Genomic DNA, 21,325 nt, shown 5'->3' with positions numbered 1-21,325 from the left:
TAATTGGAATCAATATTCGGTAAGTCAGTTCTAAGTGGAATACTAGTCAAATGGTTGATACGATAATAATTCTTCTGGCAATTACGTGAGCGTATGTCAATTTTTCCAATGGGATATATCATCTTAGGAAACAATAATAATAAATATCACGAGAGATATTAGACTATCGAGTAACAAACGAGAAAGGCAGAAAAAGAATGTCGTTAAACGTGAATATGAGTAAATAATTAAGACTTCGAACAAAAGAGACAATCTTACCGAAAGATAGAATTGTTAAATTTTTAATGAAAGAATCACTTGGTATTCATGAAAGTCTATATAAGAAGATCGACGTAGGGGAGAGTGGGCTCCCTTGAGCCACGGGGTCCAATGTGACAGTGCGAGTTTTCTGTATTAACGTTCTGCAAAATAGTGACGGTGGGTATGAAAACTTTCGTTTTCAAAACATATAACTTCCATCAAAAAATTATGCCGAAATAAGCATATATACTTTAGTTAAAGGCAGATATGTAATTGGAGCCTTGCAAAGTAAATTTTTACTTGTCATAACTTTTTGATATGTATGGATTTCTAAGGATTCTACAGTTAAAAAAAAATTCATAAGACGTTCGTCGGGATCTAGGTTCAATACCAAAGTGCGCACAAAAACGTTTAATTGTTTTGTATCTGAAATATTTACGATAAATAATATCAATGTTCAGTGGGGTCCAATGTGACGCAGGTTGATGGGGTCCTCTGTGCCATGCACGCTTACAGAACTACACTTTTTCCTATAAAATGAAATAATTTCCATCGATATAATCATCTCCACACTTTTATTTTCTCTTTTTTTCACCCTTTAGTTACAGATCACATGTAATCGAGTCGCTGTGAGGCTTTGTTTTCAGTTTTCAATTAGATCTCTTCTACGTGTCACAGAATACCCTACCTTTCACATTACATGTCACAGTGTACCCTACACTATGGCTCAATCGACCCCACGCTTTTGGTCCACTGTGAAAAACGCAGCATTTCGAAATATCATTATTTTTGCAAAATATTTCTGAAAATTTACTTCTTAAATCATTTACAAACAAAGTTTATTATATTAAACATCGAATAGTCTCATTTATATTATAATAAAGTTATTAAAAATCATTTTTAATTTGATTTGAAAAAACGTGGTTCAAGGGTGCCCACTCTCCCCTACTCGTTTCGGAAATAGAAGACATCTATTGATTTAAAAAGTGTTTTGAAAAGAAAACGCATCAGGAAAACGGTAAAATGATTGGTCGCAGGAACGATCGCTAATGGACAGAGAAAGAGAGAGAGGGAGAGAAATCGTAATTAGATTCGCCCTGGTGAACGGCCGACGACGGCGCGCGTTGCTGGAAATAGAAAGTAACGACCGAACAATCGAAGGCTAATCGATAGTGTGTAGAGCCGGACGGACGAACGACGCGAGGGGTGTACAGACACCTCGCTACATTAGACTTTAATTCGGCCGCAGTAGTGCATGACCCGGTATGGTCAGACGCGGCTCCTCGTCTGGCACCATCTCCGCGACGCGACCGAAGGCTCGGGTTATCATTGGCGGATAATTTAGCGGATAAATCGGTCGTCTTTTTCTCGTAAAAAGCGAGCAAAAAGCTTGATAAAATCACGATAATATCTATGTAATATCGAGGTACTACTGCATTATAATTAATATATTAAGATTACATCATGTAGGTATACCAATCAAGTCATCTAACATTTCTTTCTTGCATTTTTCTATTTTCCTATTTTTAGGAAAATAGTAATCTAATAATAAATTAATTATGAGTTAGCTCAGTTTTCAAAATTTTATTATAATTTTATTATAATTGATTAATGATGTAAATTTAAAGAGATCGAAAAACTCGTGTATTTTTTTTTAAAAGGAGCAAATAAATATCAAATGTCGCTTTTTATTGTATAATATGTAAGTAATAATAATTCAACAGTTGATATTAATGTGAATCGTTTAGATAGCAACCCATTAAGGTAGTGCAATATCAAGGCAAGAACGTTCTACTTGCCGACGTTTGTTTAAGGGTTGAACATACAGGGGTAGGAAATATTACCGACGGTGGTAGATCGATTTAAACGTACCTATCGACGAGTCCTGTTTTATCAGAGTACAGTTTATGTTGGTTGCTGTTCTTATCAACGTTATCTATAGTCGACTCTTGTCGGTATAACATCGTGGGGTAAAAGGGGTTGAAACAATGTCGGTAAAATAGTTTACCCGCGGATATAGCGATAGCATAAAAACTAGAAATAAATTTCAAGTGATAAGAGATATGTTTTACCTATGAGTCAGTTATATCGTTAAGATTTCTTGGCATATTCGTGTTACCTCTTAACCCAGAAACAGTCACCTCATTTTCTTTCCGTAAACGGTCACTTGAGGTGACTTTTACATTCCAATTAAAAATCATTGTTATTAATTACATATTGCATATTTTTCATCGTTCTATACGCAGAGAAAAAATGATGTATCAACAGCATTAGTCTAATTGGAAATAATCTTGTTAATTCAATACGTAACGCTTTTGTTTTAATAAAATAAGTATTTCTTTTAATAAAATAAGTACTGTTTTATTAATACTGTTATTGAATTAACAAGATTATTTCCAATTAATCTAATGTTGATAAAACATAATTTTTTTCTCTGTGTAATTTATTAGTATTTAAAGACAGTGTGTATATAGATTTACTCAGTATTTTCTGAAAAAAGTAAAAAAAAAACAAAAAAAATTAAAAAATAAAAGAAACACTAAAAATACTGTGACGTGAGCTTCATTTTTTCGACACTGGAGTGTAAAAATCACCCCAGGTGACTGTTCTATGGTTAAAAAGGAAATAATAAAACGCGATTGCTAATAGCATTAATTGTCACCTACATAAATTTTGAAGCCCTATGTATATTTTATTTATTATTTTCACACAAAAGCTATTGATGGTGGACTAATAATGGAAAACTAGATGTCTTAATATCGAAAAATACATTATTGCAGAATTCTAATTTACAATTCTAATGAGCAATCATCATAATTTAAACAAAGGTCTCGAAAGCCTTTTTAAAAATATTTAACTTTATGTAGACGATAAATAATATTCTATTTTTAATCTACTATAACTATATGTAGATTCTTCCTCAAAATAATTATAATCGACAAATAAAAAAAGACTAAATTGCGAATAAATCATATCGCCCGCATTTATCGTTTCTATATTAATTACCATCAAATACGATGCATCAATAAAAAAGATCTTAATTGTTTAGCCAAAAAAAAATCATTTTTCTCCTTTTTGTGTCGTAAGATTTCCAAGCTGGATATCTACATGGTTGTAACTGCTCGTAGCTAAGGAATCAAATAAGAAAAACATAGAGAGAAAGGATGATCACTCACATAATATCGCCAAGCTTGAGCCGCGTCTGTATAAGGGCGCAGCTCTTGTGATCGCTGGTGGTAACAGCCCTCCGTCTCCTGGCGGCATATCGGGGCACCGTATCCAAATGCGTCGCGCCGCCATCAGCTGCGTTTCCAGCAGCACCGCCGATCCCGGATGTGGCACCATAGCCGATGAGGCCCACACTTCCACGCACCAGCGGATTGCTGCCACGCCGACGTGAAGCCACGTGCCGACCTGCCACGCCACCCAACATCCTGAAAAATGTATAAATGTACTAATTAAATAGAAGTTACTTCATATAATTGCGAGATAAAAACCCCCAAGGATCGCGAAGTTTTATCCCCACGATCGCAGTTTGAATTTCAAACGTAAAAAATTGTAATTACTAACTTGAAGACTAATATAATGTTAATATAATTCTTAATTATTATGTTATACGCCTAGCTCGTAGTGCTAGCACAGGTTTGTTTTCAATTTTTAATACTGACTCTTCCAAAAAGTTCTAAAGTTCTTGACGCTTTTCTTTAAAATTTTGTAAATAAATTCGAACAATTAAAAAATAGGAAATCAAATATCAATAATTTATATAATTTCTCTTCGGGATAAAATAGTCAAGAAAGTACTCTAAAAGAGATTCCTTATCTTTTACGCTTAATCGTTATAGGTGTTTTATTTCGATCAGGCTTGAGTTCTGTTAAAAAAACCAATCAAAAAGTATCAGAATTATAAGTCAATCCTGATTGAAATAAAAATGTTGTAACTATAATATTCTAATATTCGTACAATGAAAACGTGAAGCTGACACGTATCTTCGGATCTCTATTTTTTTACACTCAACCTCTTGAAAAAAAAAAGAGAGAACGCGTTACAGTTTATTCTGTATATAAGTGATTTGTCGGAAACGATATCGCAGCAAAAATAAAATAGAAAAGAGTGCCTAGCGTTTCTGACTAAAAATTATTTTATCTGATGTATTCAGTTTTAAAATTAGGGTCGCCGGTCATAAATCAACATGATACACTTAAAATCCGATGGCACGCATGAATCACGTAACGATAAACTGTCCGGGTCGGAGTCGCCGCTCTCGGTTAAAAGAAAAATTTGCGAAGGTATAAACTAACGAGGCGTGGAAGAAATCTCCAACGGAGCGTTCTTTCGTTAATTAGGTTACGTTGACTGGCCTAATCTTGGCGCATCGGTGGCGGCCGGCAGTCACGCGATCGAGCACTTGCGCCCGTCTATTTTCTGGCACGCGTGCCACAGCCATTAATAGCCTTTTTTTTCCCTTAACGTATCGGTGATGCCTGGACTAATCTTCGTCGGATCAATGGGAAAAAGTCGGTCGTATCGAATATAAAGAAGAGAAAAGAATGAAACCCATCGATGCCACGGTACGAGTCTTAAGTTCGATACGGATTTACACGCCATTCATTCGTGTTACACATCAAGCAACGTTAAAGGAATCATCTCTCGGCAACGTGCGTAAAATATTCTATTAATTATCCGCGGCCGCGTCCCGTATATCTATTGGCTCCCTCGTGGCTTTTCAAATGTCACGAACGTGGATTCTCCTTTCCATTTCTACCTTTTCTCTTCATTTCCTGAAAGCGTCCGTCGCGCGCGCTGAAATGATGGAAAATAAAGCGCCACCGCTATATCTAGATATTGCGAAATCCGATTAATCATCGTCGTACACGCCGAGTTCACTACCCTCGGCGAACCGGAAATGCAAGTTCGTGAATATCTGCCGTATGAATAGAAACGCACCAGAAAAGTCATCAAAGAATTCGTAATACTTCCGTGGCAATTAGTACCTCGGTGCAATGTAAAAAGTCTGCAAAAGGAAAAACCTCGGAGAGATGCTATACTTTCCCGCGGGTAATATTTCGACATGCATTTTAATAAATGCGAAAGACGTTCTCTTTATATATATATATTATAGTTTGTCCTTCATAAATATTCTGATAAATAAAGTTCGCGGAATTTTATATCGATATCAACCCGACACTTTAGGGAACGATAAAAGATTAAACGACGCTCGATAAAATCAGCTTTAATGAAAATACGGAGTTGTGGATGAGCGTCGTAAATATTTCAAAGTAAAATCATTTCGGTTTGCGGAAAGTACGGTAAATCATCCGCGTTACATGATAGTTGTTTCCTTGAACTATCAAATTCGAGGACTTTATTACGGCGGAGTTTCACAAAGTTTCTCCACTGTAAGCGTATATTATGCTAAGCAGGCGCACGTATACTAAATAAGTACATATCCATGGATCAAGAGCATATTGGGGGTATACAGTTTACACGTTGCGTGTCCAAATAACAGTGCAGCTCAAAGCGCTTAGACTACGAAATTATGATTTCGTGAAATGCCACGGAATCTTGCGACGAGATGGATATCGAGATTAAGACCAAAATATTTTAGTAAGGCATGCGTCAAATTAAAATCGCAATAAAATGTCGCTTCAAATTAAACGAAAAATGAGAGATTTCGACAATAAAGAGAGTTGTGTGATTTCGGCGATTACCACAACAATTCTTATATACCGAAGAAAAATCGATTTATCGGAAAATCCACGTCTCGAGGATATTTTATATTTTACGCCAGCGGGTCCGCGTAATACTCTCTCCTCTATGTGAAATGCGTTTACGGCGATTAAAGCAATTTTCCGTCGATGTCGATTCCTCGCGGATTGAATCGTGACGCGAGATATTCGTCGACAATTCGCGGGCGTTAACACGCGTCAGTTCTCGCACGGTTATTTGAGCGCACGAATTATTATCCGGTCCGGGCTTTATCGAATGAACAAAACAGAATTACAATCCATTACGGGCGCATGCACACCCACGCACGCTACACGCATCTCAACACGTTCGCAACGCGAAATTTCACGCGAATGGACATTACTGTTGCGATATTCTCATTCGTGCTGGAAAATAATCAATTGAAAGTTTTTACCCTGGCTCTCTTCCTATCTTTCTCTCTCTTGAACTAATCCCATCAGGCTTATGTCATCGTTTCACCGAATCGCCTTCGTCTACACATCAGCCATTCATTCGCTTATTCCCTGCATAAATGCATAATGAAATAAAAGTCGATATGAAGTCAAGAACAGGTTTGTTGTGTTGTTCTCCCATTCTCTCTTGTTATTATACAATGCATCGAGAATAACGTGCGTAGACAATAATATCATCGTAACTCAATAAAAATTTATGAAACGGTTTATACATTGATATATGCAAAAGTGACAGATGATGTATCATTTATACAATTTTTCGCGAATTTAACCTTTGTTGTGCACACCTCTTCAAAATTACGTATTGTGCACAGGGGGTCTATTAGACCCCAGTCACTTAATTGTTTATTACAAACGTACAATTCGTTATTTTGACTCAAACAAAATTGCTGGCTATTGTTCAAAGCTTCCAAATTAGGTCTAATAGGTTTCATTAATATCTTGCAACATAAAAGAATTATAAATGATATGTTAACTAAAGAAGCCGAAAAATGGACTTTTTTCACTAAAAAATGCATAAAAAATTCAATTTTTAATATTTGTACGTATTGTACGTATTAGAAAACGCGTTTGAAAAAACGCTGGGGTCTATTTGACCCCTGTGTGCACAACAAAGGTTAAATCTAGTTGCAATTTCCCATTCACGAGAGATCCATCTCGCATGCAATTTTATTTTATTCTTCATAGTTATTTATGTAAACTATCGCTATTAAACTGTAATTAATATTATTCATCTGTTAAAAGTTTATTTACGTAAACTATTACGTAAACTACTCTGCATTTTATATCAATTATATTATGGTCATTTTGTCTATAATTCTATATTATTTATACAAACTCAATAAGAAAACTAGAAAATAATGACGAGTCCTGAAATCGCGCAAACACAAGCTTATATATTATTCGTTATTTTCGTTCTCCTCCCTCACGACCGCTTTCATGGCGGATAAATGAGAAATCGAAGGCGAAGCGCGCACGAGAGCGTATATCGACGCGCTTTACATAAACAAGTTTAGGAAAAATACGTAGGTCGCGTATGGGTGCAGGTTGCAGTAGCTAGTCTTCCCGCACGCCGCGCCGAAGCCGGTGGTCGAAATTTTAGGGTAGCAACCTGTTGCTAGGCACCCCGGGGAACTCTTATCCCACCCTCGCTGTGTTACCCGGCAACCTTTGCCCTGCTCTCTCTCGTTTCCTCCCTCCTCTAACCCTTTCAACTCCCAGTAGTCTCTCTCTGCCCATCTTTCTCTCTATCTCTCTCCCTTCACATATATTTGTGCATACTCTCTCTTTGTACGACTCTGCGTCTCTCGTTCTCTCTTTCTAGTCTAACAAAATGAATATCGCTCGAAAATCTCTCTCGTCGATTCTCGCACGAACCATCCGCGGAGGATCCTGTTTTTATTCCATCCATTGTCCTTTTCATCTCTCCACGTCCTTTGTCCAGACCACCTCTTCTTTTCACAAGTATTCCTGCCGTAGCCTTTTTCGTTTATCTCATCTAAATTCGAATTTGCCGAACCTCTATAGTTCCCTCGTTTTCCAAAGTGCTTTTTGCCCTTCTGCTTCTATTATAGACAGCAGAACAACACATGCTTCTATTCGCGCGTATATACAAATTCTCTTTCATATCTTATACTTTTGTCCGCTTGATAAAAATCTCTGCGCCTTAATCCAGATAAATTCCGAAACAATTTAAAAATAAAGATCATATTTTTATTGCAAATATAAAGTTTTATCCACCTTTAGAAATTCACGTATTTCCATATTTACGATAATATTAGACAGATTATTAATATCCTAATACAATAATTATTTTGAATTATTAAGCGTAAGATTTTCATCTGAATATCGAGAAAAGATTGCAAATGCGATAATTCTACGATAATTCTAATTAAATAAAAATAATTGTTATTTCGCATTTGCACTTTTGGCACGAGAGTAATAATAATCTCGTTTAGCAAAAGATTCCAAAACATTTGCAATCATCTCCGAACATTTTTCGTTCGCTGATTCTTCTCTACCACATCGACATAGGAAATCTAATAAAGAATCGAAGGGATCGGCCAACTTCTCGTAAAATTAGTTTCACCCCCGAGCCGTTTCCTGTGCCGAGGGGTAGAAACGGAAAAAAGAAGAGGGTGAATCGATGGCATCAAGGAATCGTTTCGAGAGTGTCGTGCGTGGAATAAAAAGGAAAAGCAAATTTATAAGATCACTGTTAAGGTGGAAAACTTTCAACCGTGTTTTATATATATTTAAAAGGGCGAATAGTTCCATACATAATTAAGGTTCAGATTAATTATTTTAGATTAATTATTCTAGATTAATTATTTTAGGTAAATTGCGAATTTTCTTCTCTAATAACAATCTTACTAATCGATAAACGTTGAGTGTACGTTAAAAAAAAATACAGCGGGCTTTGCGTACCACGCGTATAACGAAAATGCTCTTAAGGTACATTTTCTTTGTTACTTTATGAGATAAATCTTATTACGTGACGTTACGCGATCGACAACAAGAATGTTATTATAAATTTCCGAATATGAAATTTTAAGATAGATGCCTTAGTGCTTAAATAGACGATAAAACACGTTACGTAATTTCGTAAAAATTGATTTAACCACCTTCGCATATATTCGAACGAATAAAAACCGAAGAGAATAGATTTCCGATTTAATTTAAATACATTTGTTCCGCGAGTCTATTCTATATACTCGAATTTCCTAAAACATATCTATAATAGAACCATAATTAAATCTGAATTCCATTGAAATAAAGTTTACGTGAGATTAAATGCAATACGAGTTTTCCTTGCTCGTCTGTAACTTGATTTGTGAAAAGCCTTCGTCATTTCATGCGAATCAACGAATTGCCAAGGCTCGCACTCGATGAAACAGTGCATCGTGACCTTTTTATCCGCTCACGCATCGCGTCACAATTACATTACGCTTCTCCTGGAATCCACCCTCGCAAACTGACAAACGAATGTTAAAGTTGCCCGAATAATTCCAATTTTAATCACTAAAGCTATAGCAAGTCGCGCCGCGTCCGATAGTCGGCCGGCTATAATGGCAAAGTTCAAAGTTCAACTAATGTCACAGCGATGTCACAAACCGAAACTCGCACGAAGTGCTGCTTGAGTGGAAACTTCCGACAAGGAACCGACTACGGCGCGGCGCAGTATAAAACGGTTACGCAAAATCTTGATAGAATGTTACGAATTATATACTCCTAAATTACACGCACCAGACATAAAGCAGTTATGCAGAGATTACAATGAGCTAAATATATCTTATGCAATTATAACCTTTAATTGATCTATAAATCACAAATTATAAAAATTAAAAATTAAAAGAATATGCATAATATATAAACTAAACGAAGTTAAGGCGTTCATATTATATATATATATTTTTTGAGTCCTAAAATACTAGTATTGTCTTTAGTAGAAATTATTTAAAATTAGATCTTAAACAATAACCATTAAAATTATACTTGTTTTGTTTCTACTCTTCAAATGATAATGTTGAGAGATGATAATAAAAACACGTAACAAGTTTATGTGCAGCTTGTACTAACCCTTATCATCTGCATTTTTATAATATAATTATAATTACATTAATTACGAGCGTGCCAACGCTGCATTTAAATATAAAATATTTAATTATGTTATTGTTAAACTTCACAATAAGCGTGTATAATAAATCGTCATTAATAATTTTCTGAATTAAAGAAAACAACCATCTCGAGCTAATGGAAAATACAGCATCTCGTAAATACACGCGGGATAAATTTCTATAGAGCTTACTGGGCGAGAGCGAACGATAATCCGCGCGTTGACTCGTTTTCCCACCCTTTCTCAGCCCTGCACTTTAGGCTCAGCAGGATCTAATTTTCCCCTTCTTCCTCTCCCCCCCTCTCTCTCTCTCTCTCTCTCTCTTTCTCTCGTGACTCGTTCTCATTGACTATTAATGGAGAACGAGGAATGACAGCAGAGAAGAGAAGAAAATTCCTCTCTCATCCGGATTCTGTGCAAAATCAGTTGGTTCATTTCGTCAACCGTCTGTATCCGACACTTCATAAACAAACTTGCGAGAAATAGAGAGAGAGAGAAAGAAGGAGAGTAAGAAAGACAGAGCATGCTGCGCTGCGATTTTCTGTTGCGTTTGCGCTGCGTACGTAATTGCACCTGCAGCTCCTTTGATCTAAATCGTCCGCAGCCTGATGTGCAACCTGCCGCGCGCGCTTTTGACGCGTGGAATTTTACGCAGACTACTATATGGCTAAAAACTGAACAACCTGCTCTTTCACCCGACGACAATGGACCGGAACCTGATTACGGAAAATACAATATCACAGAGAATTCTTCGAGCGCACGGTGAGTCGCCCCTTTGAGGACGCCCTTTGTATACTTTCAGAACTGTATAAAGGAGGAGACCCAAAATATATCCTCTAATTACACTTTGACTACTGATAGGCCTGAAAATGCATTATCTTATATTAATACGATAGAAAACTTGTAGCTTTAACAAAAAAATTTACTGCTTGAATAAAGAATTTTTGTCATTATAATCATATCTTTTTATAGAAATATATTATACGGATGCAAATTTTCGTATTTTATAAAACTTGGCGCGAGACACTACCGTGTATCTTGATAAAATTTTCACACTCTCGTAAATTTGTCTACTGCAACAAGTTTATATCGAAGACTAACTTTACCACTCGTCTGATGTATATCGATCAAACAGATTCGTCAGTTTCTATATACTTGCCCAAAAGTAAGTTCGAAGCTTGCGGTCGTCATTATACGAAGTTGTAAATCTCGTCGTCAAGATGAGCGCGCGGAACGAGGTTTTATACGCGACAATTATGTCAGTCTGCGACGAGCGAGACGATCAATCTTCAGAACACGTGTAACGCAATCTTGACCGGCCGACAACATCGAAAGCCGACACACGCGTTAATACTGTGTCCTATGAAAGCATAACGTCATGCCACACGCTCGTTAACGTCGCTTTACAGAATTCCCACCAGCCGCCCGTGGCACACGCGTCGACGACATTTAATCGTCAAATGATCGGCGCACGTGTTCCAGAAACGATTAGTATATACCTACGATTCGACGGCCATTTATCGAGTCCGTAAATGGTGCGTAATTAACCCCTCTGTCGTGTCATACGCGTTTCTCTCGTTAAACTTTTAAATCTTATCATCCGATATCATTTATCATATCTCATTGTACAAACAAAGCAAACTGTCAATCGCATAGTATAATTATCGTGATCATATGCTGTATAAGATTATATAAAAGAGACCAGTTTTATATAAAATTATAACATATCGATATAATATAATTAAAAATTAAGTTTTTGTGTTTTTATATCTTAATTTTATCTTCTTCAGTTGCATTTTTCTGCATTTCGATAACCTTGCTTATTATATAATAAAAGAGCTGCGATATAAAAGATGCAATATTTATAACCAATGCATTTCTTATTTCTTCCGGAAGTATAAGTTCTTATATAAAAATGTCTTAAGACTTTTCTCTATGGTTACGAGCGCAAATCTGAAAAATCATATAGAATCCCGGAAATGTTCCGCTGGGAAATAAAGGGTCAACACGAAGTTATCACCTCCGTGCTGTTTTTCGTGAAAAAATTTTATCCCTCCCGAATCTTCCGGAGCAGTAACGATACATCGACTTAATTTATTAATATATTGACTCGACTTTTACCGCACGTATCTCCTCGAGGCTATATACACTATCCCCAGGAGTGTCTTTACAGCATCCTGGGAGCAAGTAACACGGAGTTATACAAGCGAGAAGAAACTAGTGAATTTGCTTGATTGCATGCAAATCAGGAGAGTGACAAAAATAGCCGTTTAAATTGAAACGCTTTTAGCGCAATCGTCCATTAAAGTTACTTTAATTACAATTATTGCAGAGAAATGCAAACTCAAGAACGGGACGACAAAACAGTAACGATAAAGTTGATTCTAACTATTCATAAACTCCTCCGGCGGGAATCGGTTCCTAATTTAAAAAAACAAAAAAAAATTGAGTCCTCTTGAAAGAGATGGCTTTAGCGGGATCCAATTTTCGCATATCTACCACAAAATACACCAGTTAATGGATGAATCAATTTATAAATTTAAAAGTTAGTTCCGTGATGCGAAAGCGAGAAAAACCTTTCATTAAAAAATTTATCTGTAAAAAGAGAAGAGTACGTCTCAATCTCTATGCATAAAATTCCATAAAAAAAAACTTTTATTTTAGAAAACCAATAAAAAGAGAAAGTCAATTTACATACATGCAATTCATATAATTCCATAAAAATGTTTGTATATAAGTTCTCGAGATGAATTAAGGGAAAGAAACTATATTTGTATATACGTATAAACCTCTTTTTTCCGCGTTTTAAGATTGATTGGAAAAAAGAATTTTGTCGCTATTTCTAATTATCTTTGATAATAATATATAGAGTTTGCAACATTTTACATAAACTATAACCCTGTGCAATATAAAATATAATCATATTTGTTCTTCACACAGTGTGAATCACACTACAATATTACAAGTTGAAAAATGCACCATATTTAATCGAATTTCATCCTCTTTATACTTCGAATTAATAATATCGGTTCGAACTCGCTTCTTCATTCTTACGAATGTTAGTTCTGTTTCAAATCTTTTCTCTCTCTTTGTGGCAAAAAGCCGAAAGTAATTCCCCAGGTGGCGGAAGTCGAGGATAAGTTGTGAAATCTAACAAAAGGCTTACCGCCAAGGGCGAGTCAACGAAAGAAGCAGGGAAGATTTCCAGTGAGAAAGAACACACGATAGGAATGAACTAATACTGAACATTGAATTTCACCTCTCTCGATCCATCGTTATACATCTCAACCTATTTGTGTTAACAGTGTGTCTGCGTGTTTTCGGAAACACGTGCGCTTGTTCCGGCCGTGAAGAGGATGTGTTCGACATTCTGAAGAGCAATGCTGTTCGAAATCGAGTGCCGGGGTTAAGAATGCTTGTGTGAAACGGGCTTGATCGACATACGACTTTGATTGCTGCTCTTTCCGTCATGAGAATCGTCCTTTTGAGTTCATCTACATGTCAAATTCAATGGTGTACGTGTTAAATTCGATTGTCTATATGTTTGCAAACGAGATGAGTGCATTGAGAAAACCACATTATTAGAAATATAATAATTTTCTAAAATAAGAACCGCAATTTAATAGTATACTAATATTATATTATCACATTTTTTAATATATTATAATTGATAGGGTTGTTTTTTTTTATTAATCACGACTGAATTGTTTTAATTGTTGAATAAAATATGGTCATTTTAACAAAAAAAATGAGAAATTAACCGTTTCTCTATTTATAGTACAATATAAATTTCTCTATAATATAAAATCAATTTCATATATAATTTTTTACTTTTTTATAATTATTATTATATAATTTCATCAATATTGTATAAATAATTATCACAATTCGATATTAAAAAATATATACCTATACAACATTTAATACAAATAAATATATAGTTTAAAACTTAATCTTGATAGAAGACAGAAGAAGTATGAGTTTTAAACATGCATTAATATCATTTTCATTTAATTACATTTATGTAATTAAGGAAAAACATGCATTAATATACCTATCTGAAATAAAATTTAATTTCCAGTTTTATATATATGTATATGTAACTCATTTGTATCTCATACCTCTGTATGATTAACGCTTAACGTTACGTTTTGCAGTACGCACGTTTTTATTTTGTCTGCGCACCGCGCAGCTATAGATGCATCGAAAAATTGGACAGTGCCGTTCATTAGCGACGAACGTGTCGCATGTTTGCCTGCCACATATGATTAACGTGTCCATGGGTGGCGCATTGCTCCTTTTTTTCCATATACATCATAACAGTTGCCAAGGATAAAGAAAATCGTGGGTGATTTATCTACAACACAGAACGTGAGTAATTGAGCTCGTTAAAACCGCTTTATCTGGAGGCTATAATGAATTTCTATAATTTCTTGTTCAAGGATAATAGCTGCCCTCGATACGCTTCGAGGGATACTGCATGCCCTATATTCCGCCGCCAGTGAACATTGCTGGTTAACGAAAACCACAAGGTATAAACCAGATTGTTTTCCGAGCTATAACGCCAAAAATACATTGCTCGCTCCAAATATACTGTTTTAATACACGTCGTTTATTTAATTAGTATATAAATTCCGCAAAACCCCAAAAAGCTTATATTTTCGCCGTATTTTGTATATCGTAAAATATACCTTTTATAGAGATACCTGTGTATTATTAAAAATTTTATATCTCAAAATATTGTTTCGATGTTATTTATATGCTGTCTCTTTAATTAATAAATTATGGAAACTCGAAATACTTATATTTTTTTAATTGAGAATTTCAGTAATCAGCCACATATTGTGAGCTTTATAATTTTTACACAATATTATAGTCATCTATAAGATATGCTTTAAATCGAGAACAATGACAGCCATATAAAAAGGAATAATTGATGAATATGGAAAGCTATTTCCTTATTGTTATCGTCCCTAAGCAGATTTCAGAAACGACAAGAAAATCAATCTCTCATCATTAGTATTACCTTGCCTGACTATAATTTATAACACAACCGCGCGTGTTCCTCTGCTCTGAAATTTCCTGTATCCAAAGCAGCTCCGACACTTTTATTGTGACCTGGATGAAACGCGATTCGTGAATCCTCGGCCATTATCCTACTATCGTAAACGGGCAGATTGATAACAAAAAGAATACATCTCAGGCGTACGTAGCTCGTAAATTAAAAAGGATTCTTGAGAAAGGAAGACTCTTGAAAAAGATGTTTCCTATGCTATTCTTATGCGTGCAGGTATAAACGATGTCTGTGCTAGTATAATTTATCTAGCAGTCACAATACTTATCCATATGTATATACCACGGTTCTATTTCCCATTTTAGTCACATTCATCATTGGGCATTATAAGTTATGCAAAAAGTAAAATTTTTATTCATATTCAGATACGACACTTTTCGCGAAAATGCGCGATGTCAATTCAACTTGTACCCCATTGTTGTACTAAGGCTAACTAAGGTGTTAATTCTTAAAAAGAAAGAACTCCCAAAAAGTAAATATACTGACTGTGTTCCGATATTATATCGGAACATAGCCAAAGTTGATACTTTGAGCGCGAGATCGCGATATAATCATGCGATAAACCCATCGACCGGCGCCAATCCCATCGACCGAAGTGGACTGCTGCCAAGAGAAATTTGACGAACGAGCGCTTGACGGTTTCTATTGCTTTCTCACTCGTCGGTAGAAATTACGATCGCACAAAAGCGCATGAATAAGCATTGTTTCGTGAATCTCGCCTATAAATATGTAAATATGTAAATCGTAAAGTACGCCTTACACCAGGAATATATCTCCACTAATTTTAAATAGTTACGACAATAAAATAGAGATCACTATCATATATATCAAAGCAGTAATTAATGATATTGCAACAATACATATATCTTATCTCAATTCGCGTCGCTATAATTCCCAGTGATATATCGCACTACAGTAAAAACGTGCAATGATCGAACCTCACACACACAGTATGACCTTTTTCACATATCCAATTCCTCAACGATTTTATTCGCGAGAAGAAACAAGTCTCAGTGAAAAAAATTGCACTTTTTGCGTTTATTTTTTTTAACTGAGAAAAAAAACTTGAATAAATTCAAAAAGTTCAAAAAGCGGAAGGGTTAAATAGAGGGTCTCAATCACTGAGAGATATTTAACGAAGCAAATAATTGGAGAATGTATTTTAATACATGTTATTTTGATTCGCTAACAAAGCGACGTTCGCAACTCTGACAACTGTGTCATAGTAGAAAAGACAAATGCCAAACTTGGCATAATCCTCACATAACAGTTTCCGTAACTATATAATACTCAGAGACTCAAATGTGTCTCTCCTGTGCGTTACTTGGTGACGGTTTCGCCGTCCTTGTCGTCATCGCGATGCCCGATTTTGCGAACGTCCCGTACGCGCTTCCCTCCGTCGATCGTCGTCGGAACGGGGGAGAGATTGGCAGCAGCGTATTGTTCGTGTCGCGAGCTTCATCAGCCGGAAAAGCTATTTCCCGATCAGATCCGCCAATGGCCGAATATCGACCGTTGAAAAGCCAGCCGTGTTCATGGACGCGCGCGCGTCACGAGAGAGTCCTTCATTTTCCTCCTTGTTCTCGCCGATCGACAGACGCGATTTGACGTGTCGTGTGACAGCCGCGAGACGAGGACCTTCGTTTAATACGCGGTGACCTCCTATACCCCGTGAAACTTGGAGACACATCTAATAAAACGCGCTATCCACTTCTCGCAAGGATTAAGCTTTGGATTACAAAAGGCTTCTCAATATTTCAAAAATGGTGATATATAATCCGTAAAAACCAGAAAATAGCCGAAAGAGAGTTAATAGCAAGACAATTTTACAAGTGATAATGCGATGTATATAATACTAAAAAGATATACAATTCTCTATTTAACTTGTATGATTTTGTGAACTTTATTCTTTTCTTATATCTTTACATTTTTTGAAAATTTTTATATATGCCATTAACGAATATTTTCATTCTCGCTGATTTAATTTATTTGATTCGAAGTTTAATCCAATTTAATATTTATATTTGTGCAATTTTCTCCTCTTTTTCTCAGCTAAAAGGAGATATTATTATTACAGTCTCTAATTCTAGATCAAATAGAACGCGGACTACCGGGATAACTACCAATTTAGAGCGCAGCTTAAGGTTCAAGGATCTTCTCGCAAGATGATTTGGAGGACAGCCAGAGTGGTAAAATATTTGAGAGCACGTACCAACCGGTCGTCAGTCGGAGAAGATTGGCAGTCTATTGTCGGATGATGTATGCAGATTTCAATCGGAAAAGCTATTTCCCGATCATATTCCTTGGCGGCGTCTAAATCGAACGAGAATGTACGTACATTCCGCGTCGTCAAATTACTCTGCGAATGAGTTTCGAAAGTTTAAACGTTCAGAATAAAAGATACTAAACGCAGTTTCTCGATGAGGAGGCACATTCTGCCTATCCTCTTATCCCCGTGAGTTAGTCTAAATCTATACCTAATCGAGCGATCGTCCGGAGAAAATTGGCAAGATCATCGAGGACTTTCCTCTTAAAAGCTTTCTCCTAGATCGATATTCTTCGACGCGGCTAAATTCTCACTACGCGTGAGGCTTTTCGATTAATTTTCAAGTCAAGTTCCCTTAAAAATAGAATGAGGACCGGATGCCTGCGACAAGTTTTAAAAACAAAGTTAAAACAAAATTAGGTTGTGCGAAATGAAGTATATCAAAGGCAAGCACACAAGACTGAATTCCTCGTTCTTTTTTTAGGTATAAGTCCGTTGCAGCTCGGTCGTCTGATATCCGGCAAATCTATCTCTCGCGATCCAACCTGGAATGTAAGCTTAATCGAGTTTGCGTCTCAAAGCTTATAGCTTTGCCGTATATTAGCCGAGCTCCCCGGAGCGAGTCGCTGAATATCGAAAATGACAATGAAATTCAAGCACCCTCTTGTCACCTCCCTCGCATCGCGAGAAATAAAATATAAATTATATTAAGTTAATTATAATTTTTTTTTATCGCGATTGATTGCGGAAAGTTCAAATCCATTATGATATTAAGAAGATGGAAACGCCGCTAAATAATCAGCTCGCAAATATCAAATGCGGCAGTGCTTATCCAATTACTCGTATTTTGACAAATAATAATGCATTTATCGTTTGCGTCGAAAGCTTTCAGGAGGTATTATTGTGCCGAAAGACTACGTATGTACATCCCTGTGATGAAAGCAAACAATGTCTGTAATATTCAGGTCAACGTTCCCGTATCTTTATTCAGCACTTTACGGATATCGATTTCCAGTTCAATGGCGGATGAACAACGTCATTTTGCATGCAATTTATAATAGACGCACATTTTAAAAAGCAGAGTCTTTTGTCGAGTAAGTGTACAATCACTTAAGTGGTATCTATACATGGATATTTAAACATTTTTTTATTAAAATTTACTTATTTTTCCTATTTACGAAAATCAAATAAATGTCTAATTATGCGCGTGATTGAATGTCCATAATCTGAATATATATTTTTATTACGTCATTTTATAAATCACATTTTTATATTCTTCTACCAACATTAGATATATTTTGACAGTTAAATTTTCAAATTCAAAATTCAATAAAGTCAACAAGATTCCAAAGGTATGTACAAGCTCAATTACTAATTCAGTCGCGTTGTGTCTACACGGATCTCATAGGACACTTATGTAGTGCCTGTTCTAGTAGAACTGACACTCGACACTTGAAATATATCGAGCGCTCGTAGCAGATCTGTCGATTGCTATAGACATCTTATCGCGGACACGGATAATATTAATAGCCTTTCACGAATATTTGTAGCGGGCGCGTCAATCTTGCGCATGTTTCACCGTTGCCCGGGAAACAACAAATGTTCGCGCATGAGATCGTCCAATTCTCTTGGACGAGATATCAATCCGTCGCGCGCCCGCCGGTCTCATAAAAGAAATGAAATCAATATCGTTGGCCGACCGTGCGTTTCTGTTATTCTCCCACGGATCATATGTGCCGCCGCATCCATGCGATACGCGTCAAATATCAAATATTCGACGTGCAATTATTTTGCGATGTGGTTTACGTGCGATCGCACAGGAATACGCGCTATACGGGAAACACTTCCGGCATGACTGAATATTTATTTAACGGGATTTATATTTATTCAACATTAATCGAGATATTTGGCGAGAATCATCCTCGCGGTGATTTGATCGCGTCAGAGAGAAGCAATAACTCACACACGTGCATCCCTACTTGGTTTACTCGAAAACTAGTAGATATTGCTAGATAGAACTACGTATCACTCGATGGGTAGGATATTTGGTCGCCCGTAGCGATAAACACTGCACACAAAATATAAAATAACATAAGATCTCGTATCCAAGTTCTCGTAAACAACAGTGAAAGATACAAACAATATAGTTTTCACGTTATCTTTTATTTATAGGTTTATAGCAATTTTATTCATAAAGCAAGTTACCTACTGCAATATTTTTTAGACGAATCAATTCCCAGGTTTAACTGATTTAATTATTTAACAGGTTTAACAGGTTTAATAATTTTGCCTATAAGCGCATAAACCGTAATTTGAAAGCGATAATAACTTTAAATATGTCAATTAATAATAATAATAATAATAACCATTACGTAAACGTGGAAACGCGACAGATAAATTGCAAACGTCTATTTCACAATAATTAACGTCATAGCAATCGAAGGATTAAGCGCAAGTAGTAGTCAACCGATATGAGTAGGATTTAATATCACTAGACTCGCGCAGTAGTTACGGTCGTATTGTGGCCAGCCTCCAAATGGCAAATCAGTCCATTTATGCGCAGTCACGTGCGCTGCCATGCTTTCAGCCCGGCTTGGAAATATCACAGTGAATACGTCGCGATTTTAATAGCCAGGATTCTGCGCGTTTATTTGCGTATATGAATGCGTATACTTGAAATACCTCCCACGTAAAGTTTTCCATGTAAAGAAGGTTCTGTTTTGCATCTATATACATTAATGAATATTTTTAAGGGAAGGAAAAATTTTGCTAAATTAAAATATTGAAATTATCTCATATACATAAAATATGAAGTGACGTAGTCATAAGACGTCTGCTTAATTAATTGTCAAGAGTGATGTTAATTACGCCATTTACAATGCGGAACGGCAATGAATACAAGAGATGTATTGTCTTAATAACGCGGCAATATCAATACGTATAAGACCAATAAGAAAAGACCGCTTTGAAAACTTTCGCAGTCGATCTCGAGCCAACAAGGATTTAAATGATGTCTGTAATACGACGCGTTTTAAATTCGCAAGTAAAAGAAGGGCCGCAATAAAACCGTAGAATGGTCACATAAGCAGGGGCGCGTATAAACCCAGTTTCACGCGGAAGCTCGTAAATAACGGTACGATGGTAATCTAGTGCCAACTCTAATGCCAACTCTTTTATGGTGAAGACGTTCCATCAGGCTTTTTATATAATCAAAAAAAATTGCAGAAACATTCAAAATAAAATAACATTTAAAAAATTATTATATAGGAGACAGCTATCAACAAAGTTGTATAAAAACATTATTTTACGCAATAATGTTCCAGAATAAAGAAACAAATGGCTAAAACGATGTAACAAAGATTAATAATAGATAGGGCTACACTGAGAAAAAAAATTTGTTAATCTCAAGAAATATTTAGTCCGATACGTTCAACTAAACATTTTAGTTAGTTAACTAAACATTAGTTGAATTAATTAATTCTTAATTAAAGAAACTAAATAAATTGTTGAAACAACTAATATTTAGTTAACTAACTAAAATGTTTAGTTAAACGTATCGGACTAAATATTTCTTGGGATTAACAATTTTTTATCTCAGTGTAATAATATAAATGTTTTATATAAAATATGATAATTAAATAAAATTCAATACAGTTTATTATGTTCCCACATTTCCGAATCTCAGCAACACGATATCGTAACACAATCACGCGGCTGAACGAAACAAACGTTCGGGCGGATCGAAAAACAAAATGTAATTATCCAATGGTCGACTAGAAGTACGTATGTTGCCATGCGATTTATGCCGGCAATCGATTAATTCGCGTTGTCCACGGATAACGGGAGAAAATAACGCGAGTTAAATTATATGTCACTTTTAGTTGTTCAGCGAATTCTAATCCGATTAAAGTCCGCCATTGCGGCCGGTC

At 35.9% G+C, this 21,325-nt stretch overlaps 1 protein-coding gene across 16 annotated transcripts in view; it reads right to left on the bottom strand.

The window, feature by feature from the left end:
- Positions 1 to 21,325, bottom strand: part of Cac (calcium voltage-gated channel subunit cacophony) — a 172,641-nt gene that overhangs the window by 114,142 nt on the left and 37,174 nt on the right. For all 16 annotated transcript variants that reach the window (XM_071790927.1, XM_071790809.1, XM_071790800.1 and 13 more), the window contains exon 2: positions 3,417 to 3,674. In XM_071790927.1, the coding sequence (XP_071647028.1) occupies positions 3,417 to 3,673 (257 nt within the window). In that variant the 5' untranslated portion in view covers position 3,674. The remainder of the gene's footprint in view (positions 1 to 3,416; positions 3,675 to 21,325) is intronic.

Source organism: Temnothorax longispinosus, chromosome 1, assembly GCF_030848805.1.
Source record: "Temnothorax longispinosus isolate EJ_2023e chromosome 1, Tlon_JGU_v1, whole genome shotgun sequence".
NCBI lineage: Eukaryota > Metazoa > Arthropoda > Insecta > Hymenoptera > Formicidae > Temnothorax > Temnothorax longispinosus.
Note: the sequence above shows the minus strand (reverse complement) of the source record. Positions and strands in the feature narration are given on the sequence as shown.